Consider the following 23496-nt stretch of genomic DNA (forward strand, 5'->3'; position numbering starts at 1 on the left):
GAGGGAACTTTTGAGATACATTGCTCTAGATACATTAAATAGTTTAGAATTGATTTTACTTACCTTCTGTGAAGTCATTAATTTTGGACCATTTAGTAAAGTAATAATTTTTTTTTTATTTTTGTTGACAGTAATTATAACATGATATATATCCACATGAGAAAGAAATAGTAAGTTTTTTTATTTTGATGTTTGAATTTTATATATTAATTTATATTAAATTTTAAATATTTAATTTTATATATTCTTTTAAAGGTAAGATCATATTCAACAGGAAATTTTGTCTATTTTTTCATTTTCTTATGTTTAAATAAGCAATTAATTATGTGGTCACATGCTTTTGCTATATAAATTTCTATTTGAAGCTTCTAGTATGTTGATTAAAACACTGCAGAGAATATATGGGATTTGCAGTCTCCATAAGAAAGTAGTCAATAAGAAATATCCACTTTGGTGGTATTTCCACTTTAAATCCATGGTTTCAAATGTTTCATTGCATATTGGGAGATTATATTTTTCAAAAATCGCTGCAACATTTCTTACCACATCTGCACTTCTACAGTTATGATTTTTGCTATCCCCTATCAAGGGGTGTGATTCCCTTTCCCATCAATCTGAGTTGGCTTTACTTATTGTTTGACCCATGGAATATGACCAAAGTGTCATTTTGAAACTTTCTAGTTAACAGGAGAAAAAATCTTGAGGTTGCCTCCTGGATATTTGGGAAGAGTTGCTCATGGGATGATCTCTGTAGGAACCCAGGCACATGAAATGAGAAGCACAAGCCACATAGACAGGCCATGACCTGGCTGAGCTGAAGCAAATAGCCAGCCATAAATACTAGCCATTTGAGTAATCTATTTTGAAAAAGTAGCCAGCTACAGCACTCTGATAACCCCAGCCCCAGTTTCCAACTGACTCCAAACCAGTGCAAGAACTTTTGTTCTCAGATGTCCCACAGAACCATACAAGACAATAATAAAATATTGTTTTTAGCCAGTAAGTTTTGCAGCGGTTTGATATAAAACAATGTATAACTGAAACAGTAGTGTGTATATTATTTTCCCTTTATATTTTAAGTCTGTGCTAGTGTGTGTGTGTGTGTGTGTGTGTGTGTGCCCGCGCACGCGCAATTGTACAATGAGCCAAGTTCTTTGAATAAGCCATGTTTGCTAGGATGATATATGACCTCTGAGAATGGGACCCTAAACAGGATGGCCAATTCAATTTCAGTGGTGTTGCTCAATTACATTGTAGATTCTTTATTTCCCCATGAATTTCACAGAGTTAAGATGAAATTAAAATGAGTGTCAAAGGCTGCCAAAGAATATCTTACATATGTATATTTAATTATTGAAAATTAAACAGGCAAAATGCAATTTTAGAGGCCAGTCTGGATTTAAATTATGGTCCTGTTTAAATATGCATAAGGGTCTCAACTGAACATTTAAAAGAATGTTTATTCTTTCATTGTTGGCTGGAGATACTGGGTCCTTAAATTGATCTTGGTTATAGTGACCATTTGACAGTTTCACTGATTCTCTTAGCTAACCAATATTCAAGTTCTTCATTCAGTGCCTCTGTTCAGCCTGCAAAAGGATTTTCTTCATATCCAGTTGGCTCCAGGTTTTGGCTTAGAAAATACAACATTGTGATTTGGCCAGCCCACCAGCAACAATCTGGGATTGATGACTGATCTAATTCTTAAATGTTTGTGCTAAAGGCTATTTTGGGAAATATGAGGATTTTCCTGAACAGCTGTAAAATTCTAATACTTCCCTAAATTATTTATATTTCTTAGAAAAGAATGCATTATTCACTTTATTTTTAACTTTCAAATTTTAAAAGAAACTGTTTTCTTAGCATCCAAATTAGTATCCAAAATGTCAATTTCTACAGCCTGCAATTTTAAAATTGACACAAGAGGATTTAGTTTTCTTTTAAGAGCCTTGTGAAGGAAGAAAAAGAAATAATTTAGAACTAGAAGACATTGCTCATTGAATATCTTTTGTATACTTTCACAGACCATCAATTAACTGTCAAATGTCATATTATATATGCAGGATCTTTTTAAAACATGGGTTTAAAAGCACAAAAGTAAGTGGAATATCTTACATATGTATAGATCTTTGACTATTTCATTATTCTTTAATTAAAATATTTATGTCAAGAGTGGTAATGATAAATATTTTTAATGCAAACCTATTCCAATTTAAATAATTTTAATGATTGGTACAATTTCTTTCAAATAGGGATTTTTACTTTGTTAATTTTTTCAGGCAGAAGCCTATTCCTTAAGGAAATATTTCTTTTAAAACTTGCTGGAAAAAAACTCAGAAAAGTGTCATTAAAGCATTAACCTCTTACTTGCTTTCATCTTATTCTATATCCTTTGCAATTTCCTTTATCCAGGATTGGGTTTGCCATTTTATTTAGGTCTTGTTTGTTGAAAATTTTAATCTTCAATTTCCAAAATGACTTCTTTCTTAGAAAACCTAAACAATGATTTTTAAGGTACAGGATTCTCATTTTATTTTTTATTAATTAAATAATTTATTTTAATAAATAGGTATATATGACAGCAGAATGCATTTTGATTCATTGTACACAATTGCAGCACGACTTTTTATTTCTCTAGTTGTACATGATGTAGCATCGCACCATATATGCAGTCATACATGTACTAGGGTAATGATGTCCACCTTATTCCACCATCTTTCCTGCCCCCTACCTGCTCCTCACCCCAGGATTCTCATTTTAAAAGGTTGGTGCTGGTCCTATTTTTCAGAGGTCTGAGGAATAAAAACAAAGGAAATGTGTTTCATCCTCCTTCAGAGAGAGAAAGAAACAGAGAGATTTGTAATTATTGATTTTTAAGTTTCTTTCAGATCTCAACTTCACTAATCTCAATATAGACAATTACCTTTTCCTCATCTGCTAGGTTACCATTCTTGAAGACTAAAAAAAAAAAATCTCTTTTTTTTTTTTTTAAATTTCAAGGCAAGGTCTTATTAAATTCATTTCTGTTGATCATTTAGGAATTCTGGATTATATGTAAAGGAAGCAAGAAAATGAAGTAGTGAATTTCTTCATACCATGTAATTATGTCTGAGCTTATTTTGGCAAGCATATTAAAAAAAAGAAGTTTATACATATTTTGCAATATTCTGAGATCTTTAAAAACATTTAACTTTAAAGCATTTATCAAAGAAATAATAAATTGTCTTTTGTTTCCTAAATCGGTGGAGCATACTAAATCTGGAACTTCAGTATAGTTTCCCAGGATACCAGAAACTAATTTTTCTTTTACAAATGATAAATGTCAGGTGACAGGGTAATATGAACTTCCGGGTAGAAGCATTCCTGAGTAGAAAAAAGTACATTCATTTTGGATGTAGAATGAACAGCAAAATGATATCAAAACAATTTGAAATGAAATTGAATTCTCAGACTAACCTTTCATTATCTCAACATAAAATAGGTGCATGGACCTCCTCTCTATCCTCTCCTCTCTTCTCTCTCTCATTCTCTTTCTCTCATTTATTTCACAAAAGCAGGAAGAATCAATATAATCATACTTTTAATTTCCTGGAAACCTACCTGTACTGCAGTGTGTGGTGTGTGTTTGTATGTATGTGTTTATATATATTCCATTTCTCTTTGGGTTTCATTCATATATGTGTATATGTGTAATTCATTCTTTTGTGTGTGTGTGTGTGTGTGTGTGTGCTTTGTATTAGACTACACAGCTCTTTTCTTAGTGTACTTGCTTTCATGGGTATATTTAGAAATGATACAGATTATCATTTTTGAGATGAAACTGTTTTTCTTCAGAATACATTGTAACCACACAGTGATTAATAATCAGCTTCATTTAGATAGAATATTAAATGTAGAAAAGGTTTTCTCTCAGCTATTCTAAGAAACTGTTTTTGTACCTTTTTGAGGCTGCCACAATAATTGTGGTCCTAAAGATGAAGATGGTACATATATTAGCAATATAATAACACTCAAATAAAATAATTTAATTTATAATCATTAATCCTGTTTCTTCAAGTAGGCAGGCTGTGGAAATCACTTTAATTTTGAGAGTAAAACCAAGTAAAGAAAGCTGTAACTAAAGAAGTCCCAGGGGCATTTTTTATGTTAGAGACTATCTAAAGAAAATCAATATTACAAAGTGGTGTTAAATCTTTTATGCTCCAGAAAAGCACTTTACTTGTCCATTTAATTAATAGTAAATTCAATAAAATAGCAAATCTCCAGAGAGTTTGTTACCACAGAAAAGTTGGTTACTTAAAATGTGAACATTCTCACTCAGTTTTTTTCTGTATTCTATTTGCCTTAAGTGATAAATTGAAGCAGAATTTATTACCAATATTAATGTCTTGATATTATCAGTAACTCTATTTAGATTAAAATGGCTCCACCCACATACATGGTGTAGTACCTATCTTTAGTGACCCATCAAATACCAGGTGTGGGTGATTGTATCCAGTCTCTGACATGCCTGAGCATTAGGGTTACTGCTAACAGAAATGGTACCATTTCTTATATAGACATTGACTTTGTGTAAAAATGTGCTAATAATACATATGACACAAGACGAAAATAGGTGGGTATGAAAGTGGTATGGGCCTATTGACTTATGAAATAAAGAAAAAAATGAAAAAAAAAATTAAATGCTTGCTTGAGTCTTTTTTTTCTTTCAAATAAACCATAGTTCTGAGCCTGACTATATTAGACAAATGCCCTTAATTCAGCCACAAACTCAATTTTGATTTAGAAGGAATTTGTGGCACATGAAGCTAAAAGGAAAAACATATTTTGGCGATTTTTTTCTTCTCAGCACATTATCTTTCATGAGATTTTTCCCAGCATCAATATAAGTGAAAAGGATCTTAAGGGTCATGAAGTGCAGCCCTCAAGCTGTCCCTTCTCAGGCAGGGAAGAATCCCCATGAGAAGAACTTGTCATAGGAGGAACGCCTTGTACCATTCAACTGAACAAAATATAAATTTAAGATTCAAGGGTTTGTAAGTAATATCAGCTGTGTAACACTTGTTGTCTGCCACATTGGATTATCTTTACACAGCCACTGCAGCCTCTAGAAGCGATTAGAATGATTTGATGCTTTTGTTAAGAACTAGCCTGACTTGATTTTAACAGATGTAATATTGAGGAAGAAAAGAGAAAGCACTGTATAGATGAGACAATACAAAAAGACCCCAGATTTACCTATTTGAGCATTAGAGTGACAGCCTTCGTGACCATGTTGGCTGTGTGTGTATATTATGGGCAACGCACACACACACTTACACATGAATTGTGAATTGTTATTTTGAAAGTCACATTGGACCAAGTTAAAAGTATAGTTTGCATCACTTATTGTGATAATATTTATAGGAACCAGTTTTGTATATGACTAATATAAGACTCTAGGAAATTTAACATGTTCTAAACTAATGTAAGTCTACAAGAATAGAAAATATTTACTAGCCAATTTATCAGTTTTCCAAGACCTCAATTCCAAAAGTTAATTATTTCACAAGCTCTCCATGAATTTTTATCTTTATTGAAGACTGTTAATGAATGTGGAGAAATATGCTCCTTTCATTTCTAAAATGTGCTTTAAACTTCCAAAATATTACTCCACAAAATAATATACTTATAGTTTCATAACCTTACCACTCTAAGATTGGTATTAAAATAAAAACTAAGTCTGAGGATCATAGTATAAACTGAAGGGTATTCCCTATTGCTTATTACAAGATGCATATACAACTACCTAAAACTCCTAAAAATATGCCAATCTTTGCTTTAACCCTCAAACTCTATCTTTTATCTGGCTCAAGCATTTTCTTTTTTTTTTTTTTTTCAGGATTAGTCAACATTTAATCCTCACCACAATCATCACAGCAGAGAGAAATTTTTGAAATGTGAAAATAGACAATGTGACAATGTCAGGCATTTTCTTTACATGCCACTTCTTTGTTCATTCTTAAAGTGTGCTATTAGTGGTCATAGGTATATTTTTTAATTGTACTATTTCAGTTTCAATTTCCTGTGGCACTTGCCCTGGAGATTTCTCAGTGTAGCAAGTGAAAAATGTGCCATCTGAATGTTTGCTCTGCCGAGCTGACAAATAAACTCAGCATTGAGCCTTTTTCCCGTATCTTGCTCTTCTGAAGTTCACTGTCATTGTGGAAGTGCTTTTTATCCATCCTTCTTTCCTCTTCCCTGCAGAATCTTGATGCTCTGCATGACCATCTTGCTACCATCTACCCAGGTATGCGGGCACCTTCCTTCAGGTGCACTGATGCAGAAAAGGGCAAGGGACTCATTCTTCACTACTACTCAGAGAGAGAAGGACTACAGGATATTGTCATTGGAATCATCAAAACAGTAGCTCAGCAAATACATGGAACCGAAATAGACATGAAGGTAATGCACCATGCTGGAGACTCTTCTTAACACATATGACACTTGTAAATATATTAAAATTGATATTCTGAATTTCCCTATTGTGATTGAAGCTAATGGACTTTACTAGAAATATGTGTCACCTAGAACAGTGAAAACACCAGTAATCTTCTATATTTGGCCTTAGAATGCATTATACTGGATATTTTTTTTATTGCTTATGCCAGCAGAGTTTCTTTCTGAATATACATTGCTTAAGGCAAGAAGAAATTTCTTTGCATTCCCTGTGAGCACACACACACCAGCTGGGAAGCAGAAGATTGTGTAACTAACCGAGTTGTGGATTTCAGCCTGCAAGATATCCATAGTATAAAATTAGATATTATTTTACAGATTTTTTTGGGGGGGTGATTTTTTTTTTGCCTTGAAATATAGCTGCAATGTTTTATTCTTCTTTTCAACTGAAATTTTGGAATTTTAAAAAAAGTCTTTGGTCAAAGAAGCCACTACTATTAATAATATACTTCACTAGTTTTGAGTGCTAATTTCAAGGCAATAATAGAGTAACTGCAACAAAGGGAATCATTGTTTTTCTGTCAGTATAGTCTCTCCCAGTGAGCTTCTTTTTATGTGTTCAGCATATTCAAGTTCAAGTGGCATTTTGTAGTGAGCCTACATTTGAACTACGTGGAGACAGAGATATCCTATTTTGACTGTCTTTAATGACCATCTAATGGGCAGTACTTTCTTAGCTATCATAGTTATGTTCTAATACCATGGAAAGTCCCAAACTTTCAAACTACAGTATTATACAAAATAAAACTGCAACATTTAAATTGATTATGTTAGAAAAGTGTCTCATGTATTTTATCTAGGCATGTCATGTTAAAATATATGATTTTCTTTTGGGAGTTTTCAGTTCTTACCTGTTGGTGATTTGCGGGTGCATCTTTAGTTTTATCCATTTAGAATGTGCACTATGTGTAATGTGACATTATCAAATCCAGATACACTTAAAAATTAAAACCTTGCATAGAGGTTTGAAATACATCCATGAATGGAAATCTTACTGGAATTCAATTAAAATAGTATATGCATCTCATTTCCAATCTTCGTTTTTTTTTTTTTTTGCAGATATGCAAATATGGCATTTCACTACATTTATTTAGGTCTTCTTTACTTTCTCTCAGTAAGATTATAAGGTTTTCTTTCTCTATACAGATCCTTCACATCTTTTATCAGATTTATTCTTAGATACTTCATACATTTACTTTACTTTTGATTGGTGCATGATAATTATATATAATACTGGGATTCATTAACCATATCCATATATGCACATAACCTAATTTGATTAATTTCATTCCCCAGTATCTTTCCTTTCTCTTTCCTCTTTTCTATCCTGATCTACTTGCTTTACTGATCTCTCTTTTATTATTATTAATTTTATTATTATTATTATCATTGTAATTTATGCATTATAAATATATATATATATGATTTACTGTGGTATACTCATGAAAATAGCATATTTTGGCAGATTTTATTCCCTCCTTCCTTCTCCTTCTCCCTCCTTCCTGATCATTTTCCTCTACTTTGTTAGTCTGCTGTCTATTTTCTCTATTTTCATGAGATCCCCTTTTTAAAATCTTGATATCAAACAAATACATCTAGCCCAAGTGAGCCTTAATGCAGATGTCTTTACTGTTGCCTCCTTTTTAGGACCCTACCTAGACTATTGTGATTTTTTACTTGCTAACTGACAAATAAAAAAGGACATTGCATATACTTTAAAATATACATCTCTCTGTATTAATTTTTTACTGTCTTTAAATATTATTGTTAACAAATTAAGTAGTGTTTCCTTGTGGGGTTTGTAGGTTGTTCATTATACGAATGTGCTCATAAAAAACACCAGTCTGAGGAGTGTGTTTTCCCCTAATTCTATCCCCAAGAGGCCATATGGGTCACAGGGTAGGGGGAACAGATACCATATTTCTAAATCATAATTATTCAATCATCAAATTTCATACATCAATGCTCAGAAATATTTTGTTTTAAACATGTGTATATTTGCATATATTTTAATATTTTACAACTAACCTTCTAAATGTAATTCTCATAACCAGTTTCTTATATTTAGAGGTGCTATCTCAACTGAAATGCAGACAGTTAACATCATTTCCCCTCTTTGGCATCTAGGTTATTCAGCAAAGAAATGAAGAATGTGATCATACTCAATTCTTAATTGAGGAAAAAGAGTCAAAAGAAGAAGATTTTTATGAAGATCTTGACAGATTTGAAGAAAATGGTACCCAGGAATCACGCATCAGCCCATATACCTTCTGCAAAGCTTTTCCTTTTCACATAATATTTGACCGGGACCTAGTGGTCACGCAATGTGGCAATGCCATATACAGAGTGCTCCCCCAGGTAAAATGATGGCTTACTGCCTTGGGGCCTGGTAGCTTGGATACATGTGGCCCTTCATTCATTTAACCCTTTGACTATATCAAGTAATGAAGCATATCACACATCTCATAAATTTTTATCAACAATATAGTTGAAATACTGCAACTTTCCTTAGAACATTTGTTTATTTGTTTCTGCTTTGATCAATTATGGGGCAATAGGAAATATCTGTGAGAATAATATACTAGTTTTAATGACAAAATGGGGAACTTGCTGTTAACAGCTTTCATTTATTGAGTAAATTTTCATTGTATATCTACCTTCTAAACAGCTTTGAAAATCAACCATTAGCAAATTCAGATAAAAGAAGAAAAATTTTTAAAAAAGAACAAAGATTGTGATGGGGTTTAGAAGAAAAAGCATCAAAGGACATGGGCATTTAACCAGGCATTTAACATATCATGCTACATTTTGAAGACAGATTTTCCTTATTTGTCCCTCTGAAAATGCTTATTTTATTTGCATCAGCTTATATTTGGATATTAGTTGCCTGGATCCACACTAGGGTTTATGATAATGCAACTATTTGATGTCCATTTGACCACTGAGTTGCATACAGGGGGATTTGAGTCCATTGTTGAGATATGTTTTAAACATGTGTATATTTGCATATATTGAACTTATACAATAGTTCTAATTTTTATTTTTAAAAATAATTGAGCTGGTTTAATGCAGTTATTAATACAAAATCATAAAATTGATTTCAACTACTGAAGTAACCTTTGCTCTTTATCTACATTCTAGCTCCAGCCTGGGAACTGCAGCCTTCTGTCTGTCTTCTCTCTGGTTCGTCCTCATATTGATATCAGTTTCCATGGGATCCTTTCACATATCAATACCGTTTTTGTATTGAGAAGCAAGGTAATAAGATCTTATTGCATTAAAGACATTGTAGAGTATAAGTTAGTTGTGTTACTAATTAGACATGATCAGAAGAGAAAATTATCTACTGTGACATTCTGTGAGATGGAGAAGTTATAGCAAGATAAAAGCCAAACCTCAAAAACATGCTTATCTAAAAGGTGATGTTAGTGATTTGAAGTGTGGCTAAGAAACATGAGCTGTATTATCTGATCAAAATTTATGGAACTGAGTTTTAGAAGTTTCACTGGGATAGTTCAGTGTCATATCATAGTAAAATCATCATCTTCTACTCCCTATGCAGTGTTGACAACTTATTTTAGAAATGAGAAGAACAGTTTTTGATTTTTTTTGAAGTTCACCCTAAGCCATTTATTCTTACTTGTTTATTTTTCTTGGTGCCATTTTGTGGGAAAACAAAAGAGATAAAATATCATGTGGTTGATAATTAAGATAGTGTCCAGATCGCATAGTTTGTGTTTTTGGAATAATTATAGCAAAGGTAGTTTACCTTGGATACATTTTATCCTTCTTAAATCTCTCCCTAAGGCCATACCTATACATTTTTATATATTTGGAACTGACTGCTTTCAGCTACTCTGTGAATACAGGATTGGCTTGGTTTATTCTTTGGTAGAACCTGGTAATATATGTTGTAGCCATACTGGAAAAATAAGGGAAAACAAGATTCATGAAAACTTTAAATATATGAGCAGTAGATACCACTTTTGTGAGTTCAGAAGAGACCATCCATTCACTTTTCTGTAGTGTCTATCATAATGTCACCACTTATGCTTATCACCTGTTGAAATGCCCTCTCCTGCTATGAGGCACTTATTCTTCTTTATGCATGGGGGGAAATGAGGAATGTGTGTCCTTGTTGCTGAATTTCGCGTAGGGAGAAAGGCACTAGTTAATGGTTATGTCTTGCCTTTTCAAGGAAGGATTACTGGATGTAGAGAAATTAGAATGTGAGGATGAACTGACTGGGACTGAGATCAGCTGCTTACGTCTCAAGGGTCAAATGATCTACTTACCTGAAGCAGACAGCATACTTTTTCTGTGTTCACCAAGGTAATATTTTTTGATTGATCGTTACAGATATAAGTACCATCTTTAGCTAACAGGAGTTCAATAACATTAGAGTCCATCATGTTTACCTATGTTAAAGTGTAATGGGATTTTCCAACCTTTGTTATACTTCTCCATAACAAAAATGATCTCATTTAACATTTGTTGCACTCAGAAGAAGTCACACAATCTATTGTCATGTCTAAATCCGTTTGCAAAGTTCTATATGCCACTGTATCATGGGATATCTAATCTGTAGTTAGCTAATTGTATATTATTGTATATTCAAGAGATTTGATTAAAAATAAAAGCATCCAATATGATGGCATAAAGACATGGATACATTTGGCACCCAGAAATGAACCTTTCTATAGTAAGTGGGCAAAAATTGTAGAAGGATGCTAATGATTTTTGGATTTCAGTTATTTCATATTAAAATTATTTAATGATTTTATAAGATACACTAGTCAACATATATTGTTAAATTGAAATTTATGTAGAATATGTTGTTTATAATAAACATCAAAAAGGAACAAATCTATGCATTGGTATTTTTACAGTTTGAGAAATATTTTACTAAAAGATGCATGGGAATCCAGAATATAAAAATATATCTAAATTTGCTTTAGAACAACAGGAAAAGATAACTGTGGGGGTTTGTTATTAGGTGATATTTTGTATATTTATAACTTTGTAAAACTAAAATGCATGTGCATTCTCTACTAACACATTTGAGAAAGCACTTTTTTGGTGGATTATTGGTTAAATTTTTAATTTAACTTCACCAAGCTCTCTTTCTGTTAAAAGATGCTACATTATAATTTCTGAAAAATCTAACAAACTTAGTAACAACCTCTCTTAATATTATAACTGTAGTATTAACACATAAGAACAATATATTATTAAATAATTAATTGTATTAAATATTAATTACATATTATTCAATCAAATGTTAATATATATGACAATATAAGAATAATGATGATATTTTCTGGAAATTACATGTTATGGAAATAAAAGAGACAAAATTATGGGGTGTAAATAAATTAAATTGATCTAATAGTATCTCACCTGCTATCAATAGTATTTTTTTTTTCTCCTTTGCCTCTTTCCATGTTGAGCTTCAGTAGAATAACAGCTCACGAATAGGTACAATTTCTGTTCATGGAAAGAAAGGTGTCTTTGAAAGCAGAAGCAGAAATTTTGGCGTGTACTCTGTTTTTTTTGTTGTTGTTGTTGTTTTGTTTTGTGCTGGAGATTGGACCTGGCCGGGGCCTGTCTCTTATACACNCCTTTTTTATACTTTGTTTAGAGAGATGACCTTAGGACCTCACTAAGTTGCTGAGGCTGGCTTTGAACTCGAAATCCTCCTGACTTAGCCTCCCAAGGGGCTGGAATTTACAGGCTTGCACCACCACAACCAGCTTTGAGTATATTTGTTCACTGCCATATCTAGAAATTTGTCCTATAGTGAGACATTCTTAGACCTGCTCATGTGCACAGAAAGATTGTTCTCACATTATATAAACCAAGAGATTAAGTAAAGCAGTCTTACTTGTATGATAAATAATTTCTGAATGATTGGTTTAAATTGAACAAAAAATGTTTTGCTAGCTCATTAAAATAACTTTTTTAAAGCAGTGAGATACTTATAATTTGATTAAATTTTCTAACTCATTATGAACATTTTTTACCAATCATTTCCATTTTAAACTTATAATAATCCATTTTTTCTCTGCTTATAGGCAGGTCTTACATACCATTTGGCCAATGCCTTTTTCTAAATAGGTTTATTTCTGCAAGTGGGCTTCAGCTTACCTATTCCATTTAACAAAATATCTAAAGAGACTGTACTTCATTAATAAAATCTTTATTTTATTTTGTATATTGCCATGCTAATTTTTGCTTAGATTTATGGACATTTCTGCTGATAATTTATTGCAAGAGAAACTTCTATTAATCTAAAGTTGTTTAGTAAAGTCATAACCTGATTTTGTCATTTTAGAGAAATTATTATTCAGAGTAACCAGAATTCCTTTGCATTTACAGAATTCAAAGCAGTAATGTAACCTTAAGATGTGTGAATTGAATTTTTAAGAGCCATGAACTTTTCACTTACCAGATATTGGCTGATTCAATAAACATTATTAAGTCATTCCAAATATAACAAGTTACAAAGAGTGCAGTAGGATTCAGCAAGGTCAAATAATGCTTCAAAAAATGAGAAAAATTAGTCAAAGAGAATAAGCACCGAAGAAGAACTGAAAACAAAAAGTAAGAATAGCACAAAAGGTCTCTTAAGTACATAAATATATGTTGAAGATGGGTAATAAATATTGTAAACTTTTAAACGTTGTGTTCAAATGAGAAATACAGCCAGTTATAAGATTCATAGAACCCATAGGTAAAAATGAACTAGTTTCTCAAAAGAAGCATCATTTCTGCTAAGATAGATTTTTCCTCCTTTGTTTATAATAAGGAAAAATTCTAGAAAATTATAAATAGCAACTTTGTATTAAGTACATATTAAGCATATTCCATAGACCCATTTTCTGCACACTCTTTGATTCCAAAAAATACAACCTGATGAAAATGCATCTCGAGCTCACTGTCTTTTGATAAATCTTTAAATATCTAATTTACTAAAGTCATATTATTAATTCAATTCTCCATCATTTTTTTCTTTACCCTGCCTTTGAATGGTAGGAGTTATCAGGACGATGCTCCGTGACAGTAATCAGGGCTGATCTTGTCATGGGAACAAGTTGGGAGTGAGTTTGTCTTATTTCTCTATATGACAGTGTGATGAACCTGGATGATTTGACAAGGAGAGGTCTGTATCTGAGTGACATCCCTCTGCACGATGCCACCCGCGACCTTGTTCTCTTGGGAGAACAATTCAGGGAGGAATACAAACTAACCCAAGAACTGGAAATTCTCACGGACAGACTGCAGCTCACATTAAGAGCCCTGGAAGATGAAAAGAAAAAGACAGACACGTAAGAATATGGTTAAATAAGGACAAAGTTTTACTCATATTATGATGATACTATAGTTAAGATTGCTATCAAGGCTAAAAAATCATGGGACTGATGTATATCTAGAACAGTAGGTAAAATCTTCTACTTTGCTCTTATTTATTTACTTAATATTTATTTATTTATTTAAATGCTGGGGCTGGAATCCAGTGTCTCATGGCTACCAGACAATTGCTCTACCACTGAGCTACATCCCCAGCCATAGTTTGCTGTAGAAAGAAAATATGAGGGCTGGGGATGTGGCTCAAGCCGTAGCTCGCTCTCCTGGCACGCGTGTGGCCCGGGTTTGATCCTCAGCACCACATACAAACAAAGATGTTGTGTCCGCCGAAAACTAAAAAATAAACATTAAAAAATTCTCTCTCTCTCTCTCTCTCTTTAAAAAAAAGAAAATATGAATAAGAAAATATATCAGTCTCAAAGATAAGAAAAATATGTCTTCTATTTTTAGAAATCAAGGTAAAGGATAGAGGTCAGAATATCTCTCAGAAAAGTGTAAAAATAATCCAAATCAAATTCTGAATTCATGCAAAAGTTGTATCCTGACCACGTTCATTGGTCCAAGGGTTGGGTGGGTGCTGAACAATGAACTTTGAATTAATTGTTTTATTTCAAAGATGTCTTTTCTTGTACTCTAAATTAGTGTAGGGCCTGGGAATTATGAATCTGAAAGATAGTAATGTCAGTTCCAAACAATAGCAGTAACATAGATAACTAATAATCCAAAGAATGTATATTTAAACTGATGTAATGTCTATGTAACCTATATAATATATTGAAAAAGCTCTTAATTTACTTCCCCCTAAATTGTCAATTTGAATAGAGCCTTCAATTACCACACTAGACCTGGAGTCCAAACCAGAGAGTTTGGGGAACTAGAACAAGGGCTTGTCTTTGAATTGTGTAGCTGATAAGTACTAATCACAGGGTGATTTCTTTGTTTTATTTCCCCAAGGTGGGTTTGACTTTCTGAAATTATTTTTTTATTTTTTAATTTTTTTATCTTTAGAGTTCTTTCACTTCAAGAATCCTTCCATGAGATTAGATTAGATTACAAAATGTTGGGTTTCCAAGGTGATTTTGTTATAAACCAGTCACTATTAATTTCCTTTAAAGCTAAATAATTCTACTCTGTTTGCATTTACTATCCAAAGATAGCTTTAATATTTTATAAGGTGTTATCTGTTTAGATGTTGAAATACAAGACTGGAGACATTCCACTATGGCTAGAAGAAACATTGAGAGCTCAGCTCTGTTTTGTATATTTAAACTTCACCTTTGGCTTTGGGCAGGGAAAAGATGAGGTTACCTCATTTGTTCCTGTTTCTTTTTATTAAGAGCCCACAAGTCTCTGCTCATCTCCTTAATCTATCACCTCTCCTCCTCCACCTGTGTGCTCACCACAATTGTCCCTAAAGGGACAATCCTCAATGCCACAGTGGTATTTTCAGTGTTGCTTACAGAAAGAAGATGTTTTCTTGTCTAAACCAATTTCCACCTGTTTTGTCAATGACCTCTTTGAAGAAGTGAGGTGTGAATGAGACTGCAGAATAGTGCTGTTTCATTTATTACTTTACAAAGATTGAGATGAATTGCTTGTTCATGAGAAGTAAACATGTTTCTATTATTGTGTTTTACATACAATGTTTTAGGCACTGATAGTGACCACTTTCAAACTGTGAATGTCATAATAGCAGGAACAGGATATATGGGAAAATAAATGAAAACTGAGTTTCCATTGCCAATCCTTTGTTTTACCTACTTATTTGTTTGGCTTATTTTGACTTGGTTTGAATAGGCTTGGATTTAGGAATATATGTAATTAGAATAACAAATGATATGTTCTATATCTCCTGTCTCTGCATATATATGTATGTATACACACATGTGCATTTATATGTATATATATATGTATATGCACAAATGTATACATATATTACACATATGCATATATATATGTACACATATGTATGTGTGTGTTATATATGTATATACATATATAGAGAGAATGTGATACTAATCTTGAAGTTTTTTATCAAAACCCTGTGCAAATGGCATTGGTGCTCTCTGAAAAGACCAGCAAAAATACTAAAGTATTATCAGCATTTCTCACAGTGGCTTTCTCCTAACCCTGACAAACAGATTGCTGTATTCTGTCCTCCCTCCATCCGTTGCCAATGAACTGAGGCATAAGCGTCCAGTGCCTGCCAAAAGATATGACAACGTGACCATCCTCTTCAGTGGCATCGTGGGCTTCAATGCTTTCTGTAGCAAGCATGCATCTGGAGAAGGGGCCATGAAGATTGTCAACCTTCTCAACGACCTCTACACCAGATTCGACACACTGACAGATTCACGGAAAAATCCCTTTGTTTATAAGGCAAGTCCTTATCAGAACCCACTGCAGTGCTGTTCAGAATCTGAGCTCTGAACTTCCCCTTCAGAAGCACTACTATCCCTATTCTCAGACCATAGCTGCAGTCTTGGGTCAGTAAGCCTCCACGTAGTCACTATTTACTGTTTTCTTAAATAATTATTTCTTGTTATAAAACTTTCTTTTTCATGTAACCAAGCTCAATGTTTTATGGAGCAGAAGATTCCCTGGTTAAAAGAAAATCTTCATCAGTTCATTTGCACTTGAGTAACAAAACCATGAAGGTCATTTATCACATTTAGTAGAAATAATAGCATTCATTTTAATACTCTGTAAAAGACATTTTTACTGAATTATATAAATGCCTTGCATTGTAAAGAAGTCGGGGAGCTTTAGACAGGACCTTGGGACTCAGATTTGCTTTTAGATAATATCAATTTGAAGATAAACATTTATTCGGTGTTTCTGCCCTTTATTTCAACTAAAAACAAATAAAATATTGGAAAAATGAAAGTCAGTGGAATAGTGCTTTATAAAGGCAAGAATGTTAACTAAACCATCTCTAGGCATCCAGGGTAACATAAGTTCACAGGGACTATTTATTTTATAGTCATTTTCTGAGGTACAATGTAGCACTTGTTGAGCATATCATAAGAATAAATGGTTAAGGACCATAATAAATCACTGAACTTCAGATGGAGCGCTTATGCCATCAAAATGTCTCACATTTCAGGGAAAAATAAGGTAATACATTATTCTACTGAATTAGAAGGGGATCTCATGTGGGAAACTAATTGCTTACTAGAGGAAACCAATTGTTTCTCTGCTCATTAATAACTCCAAGTACCGAGTGCATAAATTTCAAATAATTCCAGTATTTCTTCTTGTTGGAATTTAATCTATTAGGATTTTAATAGAGTTAAGAGGAAGGAGAGCTTAAAGTTATTGAGAACCCTGGGAAAATTTTTGTCTTTTATTATAGTAACAAATGAAAGTGTCATTTTTATGCTAACCAGTGGACATCTGACTATGTGTGCTGTGTCAGGTGGAGACCGTTGGTGATAAGTACATGACAGTGAGTGGCTTACCAGAGCCCTGCATCCACCATGCACGATCCATTTGCCACCTGGCCTTGGACATGATGGAAATTGCTGGCCAGGTTCAAGTAGATGGTGAATCTGTTCAGGTTAGTAAAAAAAAAAAAAAAAAAAAAAAAAAAAAACCATTTATAAATAAGTGAGTGTGTGTGTGTGTGTGTGTGTGTGTGTAATATTGGTAGTAGTCCTTTGAGAGAAATGAATTTATATTCTTGTGCAGGAGATCATTACTATGTGCAAAGAAGGGCATCTTGACAATAAATTCCAGAGTATTTTTATTAAAACCATTGTATTACATTCTCTCATATTGGAAATTATCTCATTTGTCCCATGTACTGAAAAGTCATGAGAATGAGATTAAACTTCTTATCTCTTCTGTTTTATTGCATAAAATCTCTTTACTGTGTGTCTTGCAAGTGGCCGCGTTCACATCTTTGCAATCTTCAGACTTCAAATGATTCTTTGGGAGCAGAATGTTTCTCTTGGGACACAAGATTTGGTGACAGTTTTTGAAGTTGCTTGTAATGTGATTGAAATTCTTATAGAGAATTCTTATGATTTTATATGATGATTCTACATTCCATAACATAACATAAGCAAAAATGCATATATTACTGATCAAAGTTATTAAAGCAAAGCTTTGGTTTCTGCAGATAACAATAGGGATACATACTGGAGAAGTAGTGACAGGTGTCATAGGACAGAGGATGCCCCGATATTGTCTCTTTGGAAACACGGTCAACCTCACAAGCAGAACAGAAACTACAGGCGAAAAGGGGAAAATAAATGTTTCTGAATATACTTACAGGTAAGGGGAAAAGCCTTGGTATTCACTGAGTTTCACTGAGTTTCTTGCATGTGTGTTAACTCAGTGATTTTTTTTCTTTATCTTCAAGTGGTTATCACCTCCACTTCTTTCCCCTGCATTTGGGATTATTTTTCATTTAAGAAGATTATGTCATTGTTCCCATTTGAAATGATTCTACACCATCTTAGGAACTCCTGACATGATCATTATTACTAAAACCTGGAGTGTCTTGAAATACAACTTTAGAAACTTTTGCTGTCTTAATTTGTAATGGGGGTACATGACCCCTTCTCCCAAGAATCTTTATCTACTTCTCTCTTTACTCTCTCTCCCCTCTCTTTTAGATGTCTTATGTCTCCAGAAAACTCAGATCCACAATTCCATTTGGAGCACAGAGGCCCAGTGTCCATGAAGGGCAAAAAAGAACCAATGCAAGTTTGGTTCCTCTCCAGAAAAAATACAGGAACAGAGGTATGACGAACCTGATTTTAAACACAGAGTATAAAATGGGGAGTTCAATCATAATCCCTAGAAGTGTGTTTCATTTGAAAAGAATTTTTGTTTATAGAAATTAACTCTTAAGTAAGACAGGGTTAAAAAACTGAAACATTATATGAGCCAGTTAGATCAATTGGTACCTTGTAGGTGATACTTTATGGTTGTTCTCCAATGAAATTAAAACCAAAGCACCAGCTTGAGAAGGACTGCCTTTTTTGCTTTTCCTAATTTAGTTCAGATGTGACTGAGTGGGCTGTGAAGGGACACCCTCCCTGCTAGGTCCCCTCAGACCTGGGCTAGTTCTAAGATCACCACCAGGACTAAGTAAGGGCTGCAGTTCCTGGGAGGTGTCTTAACCATGAAGCTTAAGGTCCACAGTATCTCCCTGTGGGGCATTTGGAGATTTTTTGAAGTTCAAGTCCATTTTGAATTTCTTCCAGTGGAATGAATGACTTACGTTTTGCCAGACTCTAAATAATTCTGTAGGGAAGTTTTAGGAGTTTGCAAGTACTGTGGTTGTACTCTATCCAGAGCCCTTGGACTTGAGCACACCCAAGGTGGAATCATGCCCCTTGCAGTGGCCTAATTCATCCCAGGGGCACATCTAGCCTCTTCCACCTCACGAGGTAGAGCCTCAGAAGCAAGTGTGACATTCTGTTCCCCTGTTACGTTATTGGTTATTCAGAGCAGGTGAAACTACTTAATCATATTTATTTCTGTGTATGTAAACTGACTTTTAGAGTATAGCAAGTCTCAAACAGAATGGAATGCCAAGTGTTTAAACATTTATTTTTTAGCTGTTTTTACTTTTAAATAATTTGCCTATGAGGTTGGCATGATAATGAACGTTTTTATTTTTTTCTGAAAAATAAACTATATCTCAAGTGTTAGTCTTCTTAGCTGGGTGACCCTAAGAATAATTTTTCTCTGAATTGTATTGTAAATGGTTTATAGACACTGTAGATATAAATGCAAAGCATACTGCCAGAGCCACAAAAATGTATTTAGAGGGATGCTGCAAGATTTATTATCACTACAAATTAATTCTGCATTTCTTTCACTTTTTAAAGGAAACTAATCAGGATGATAACTGAATCTCAGATTGGGAGATGAAAAGAACTGCAGATCAAGTTCCCATTGTCTCCTAATATGTGCCAAGCAAAGGAGCCATGCTTCCCTATGGACGGACACAGATGTCACTGTCTTATCTGATTATCCCAAGCACTTCTCCTAGATATATCTAGCTCTGTTATTCAACTTTAGCTCTGCTTTTGATTATTTTTAAGGTTTTAGTATACTGTCTAAAGTTTGGCTTTTGATGTGGATGATGTGAGCTTCATGTGTCTCAAAATCTACTGTGAGCATTACCTACTGGTGATCTGCAAGTAGTAGGCACCTAATAAATAGTTATTGAATTTAATTAAATGAAACAGAGCAGTATTTGGAGATATATATATATATATATATATATATATATATATATAAAAAATTATTTACCAAATCTGTTCAATACTCCACATCTATATGTATATTTTAATGACTATAACATAGAACAAAGTTTATATCATGTCAGTGTATGTCATTATAGAAATCATTTTCTAAAGGACTGAATTCTAGGTTTTAGGAAAAAATGTGATTTATTTTTCAGACTTCCAAAGTAATAATGAATATACCACGCTAAGAGTGACTATTTTGAAGTATGATAATTTCCTTTTGGAAATACAAAATATACATTTCTGCTATTAAAGTGTTTGGTTGGCCATTCAGATCACATGGCAATCATGATTCTTCTAAAGTGCTCCCATTTCTCTTGTATCCCTTATATAAAATCACATTATCCACTTGCAGCTGTTATAAAAAGCTGTTTTTTCACATTGAGATGTCACATTGGCTTGGGCTACAGGTCAGGGACTCTAGATGTGTCTAGGAATAAAGCTGGAAATACACTGATGGGTACTGCTATAGAGCTGTTCTTAACCTTTCACTTCCAGAAATGAGCTTGCTTTTTTTGTTGTTTTTTACTCAGAAGGATGTGATTTTATCCAGGGCACTATGTTCAGAATTGTTAGTCTGATTTCAACCTAGAATGCATTCCTGTTGGAATAACTGGCCTGTTACTCTTAAAATGTGTCTGCTAATTTATTAATATCTATCTTTATAAAATACAGTGCAACTACTTTTGTGTAAAAATATCTTTAACTTTAGTCTTTCAAATCAGCACACTCAATATATGTATAAATGTTCAATGTTATTGTGTAAAAGATCTGCAATAAATTATTTTTTCCACTTCTCTCTAGACTGTTTTTATTTCAGTTGGATGATATCAATGTCATCATGTGCATTATTTGTGTTATTTTTGGAGTTATTTTATAACCTTATTTATTTTAAAGTTTAATTTATATTTACTATTGTCATAACTTTAATTTTTTTGCTGCTAGGTAGGTGCATACTCTGAACACAGGGTACGTTTTCAGTTATGAAATTCCTTAATTAATTAATTAATTCTAATTAAGTATATATGACAGCAGAATGCATTTTGGTTCATTGTACACATAAATTTTTAATGGCTCATCTTGGGAAGAAATAGCCTTAAATGCTATTTTTCTTTAGTATCAACAAAGTGACAGGAAAAAAAGAAAAAGGCTAGTCACAGAAGCCAAACACACATAAATATGAAATGGCATCAGCGTACTTAAAGAGCTCACAAACTTTTAAGGGTAACAGATGTGTACAAATAATTAAGATATTTAATATTCATAATCATGAAATGTCTTCAAGGTAAAGAATGAATACTTAGGGAATGAATAACTTGAGAGAAGATGGGTGAGATGAAAATGCACATTATGTCTGTTTGAGAGATTAAGGAGAATTAAAACAACTCCAGTGATACTTCTGTCTTCCCAGAATCCAATGTGTATTTATTGAGCATTTACTTGAGGCTGGCATTGTGGCAGTTAGGTCATGCCATAGTATGGATCTGGAGTGTCTCCTAAAAGCTCATGTATTACACTCTCAGCTTGGTGCCATCTGAAGGCCTGGAACCATTAGGAGGTGGAGCCTGGTGGGAGGAAGTTTTTTTTTGAAGAGGGTATTAGGGCCCCAGCCCCTTCCTTGTACTCTGTTTTGTGTTCTGAATGACATGAGGTGAACAGATCTTCTGTGCTATGTGCTCCTGCCATGATATATGTGCTCTTATAGGCCCAAAGTAAAAGGGACAAGAGATCACAAACTGAAACCCCTGAAACCATAATCCAAAATATTTTTTTCCTTTATTAATTATCTCAAGTATGATCAACAGAGTGTATTGATGAGTAAATCATTGCTACCTTTGAGGAAGTAACACTGCGATTTTGGCCTCTTGGAAGTGTCTTAACATCTGCTTATTATGCCTACAGTCTCCTAGTTCAGGCACTCATCATCTCCTGAACAATTGCCAGATCTTCCTTATAAACTCTCTATTTCCTGTTTTTACCTTCTCCACTCCACACTCCCAAATTGCTGAGAAAGTAATCTTTCACAAATCCAAATTGTTCTGCTACCTAAAGTCATATGATTATTATTCATTGCTGTTCCACTTAGTAAAGATACAAGAATCATCACCTTTAACAGCCTGTTCTGATCACTGCTACCTTTGCAAGCATGATTTGTTCTGTTTGGAAATGCTATGTCCATACTCTGATGACAAACTCTTATTTCTCTTTAAGCACTTAGCTCCTTAACGTTTCATTGGAGATTTTCCAAACTCTCTAAAGCAAGTATAGATTCTGTGTACCTTGTTGTCCTGCAATACCTAGAATGGTTAACACATCATCTGTTTTTTTATTAGGCTGTAAGTTTCTTAAGGCTCTTTCCCTAATATCCCTTGACTCTTTCACAAAAATAGCACTTGACAAACTTTTGTTGAGTGAAGGGATGGAGGGATTATTCTGAGCAGTGGAACTAAATAGTAGATTTGAAGGGGACGAGGAATAACAAGTGATATTGGAAACAAGAGGAGACTTTAAAATTCCATTATTTTATTAGTGTATGCAAACAATCATGCTGTCATTGGTGTAGGGTTTAATAGGAAGGAGCCAGTGTGTATTTATGGTGCTGTTTGTACTTTGCGTATGGGCCTACTTTAAGGTGACAGCAGGGGAGGAAGCTAACTGAGGAGTGATCAAGGCTCAAAATTAAAAGGGCATAATACCTATGGGTTACTGGGGAAGAGGGGAAGGTAAGAATCAAGTAGAGGACTGCTGGCTTGATTAGTAAGTAAATGATGGTGCCATTAAACAGGACGGAGAATAAAGATGGGGAAATGAGCTTATGGGATAGAATATTATTACATGGGTTTGAAGTTCTTGTGAATATGTTTAAGAGAGAAATGGCTATTCTCTGTAGGTGGCATTAATGTGTGTAGAGAGAAAAGAGCATATTCTGTTCCAATTGCACCAACTCAAATTTCCAAACAGCCAGTTACCAGCCCTATAACCTCTCCTAAAGTCTCAGATCTTTTCTTCAAAATGATTCTCATTGTTAAAACAGGATTTACAGTAAACACTCACCAGGTTTCCTGTTAGGTCTAATTAACATGTAGAGAAATCAGAAGAGTTAGAACTTTGGCTTACCATTTTGGGAGTTATTAGAAGAAATGTAAATTTACAAATCATTGAGAAAAGATATTGTTAAAGCTAAATCAGGGACAGCACGTGTCATGAGAAAACAAGGTCAATGAGAAAAAACAGAGAATATGTTTTTAAGTTTGCTGAATCCTGAAACAAACCCAGTGAAACTCTGCCCCAAACTAAAATCAAATGTGATAAAAGACAGAAGTTTATTGGTTTGAATTAAAAAGGTATGGGGGGGTGCGGT

At 33.6% G+C, this 23496-nt stretch overlaps 1 protein-coding gene across 2 annotated transcripts in view; it reads left to right on the forward strand.

Moving 5' to 3' along the window:
* The window catches only part of Gucy1b1 (guanylate cyclase 1 soluble subunit beta 1), a 41948-nt gene extending 21016 nt beyond the window's left edge, over nt 1-20932 (forward strand). For both annotated transcript variants that reach the window (XM_015484505.2, XM_048813552.1), the window contains exons 5-14: nt 6247-6444; nt 8626-8856; nt 9640-9756; nt 10697-10830; nt 13629-13826; nt 16008-16245; nt 17285-17425; nt 17990-18144; nt 18489-18615; nt 19713-20932. In XM_015484505.2, the coding sequence (XP_015339991.1) occupies nt 6247-6444; nt 8626-8856; nt 9640-9756; nt 10697-10830; nt 13629-13826; nt 16008-16245; nt 17285-17425; nt 17990-18144; nt 18489-18615; nt 19713-19736 (1563 nt within the window). In that variant the 3' untranslated portion in view covers nt 19737-20932. The remainder of the gene's footprint in view (nt 1-6246; nt 6445-8625; nt 8857-9639; nt 9757-10696; nt 10831-13628; nt 13827-16007; nt 16246-17284; nt 17426-17989; nt 18145-18488; nt 18616-19712) is intronic.
* Nucleotides 20933-23496: the final 2564 nt, after the last annotated feature.

Source organism: Marmota marmota, unplaced genomic scaffold (genome assembly GCF_001458135.2).
Source record: "Marmota marmota marmota unplaced genomic scaffold, marMar, whole genome shotgun sequence".
Taxonomy (NCBI): domain Eukaryota; kingdom Metazoa; phylum Chordata; class Mammalia; order Rodentia; family Sciuridae; genus Marmota; species Marmota marmota.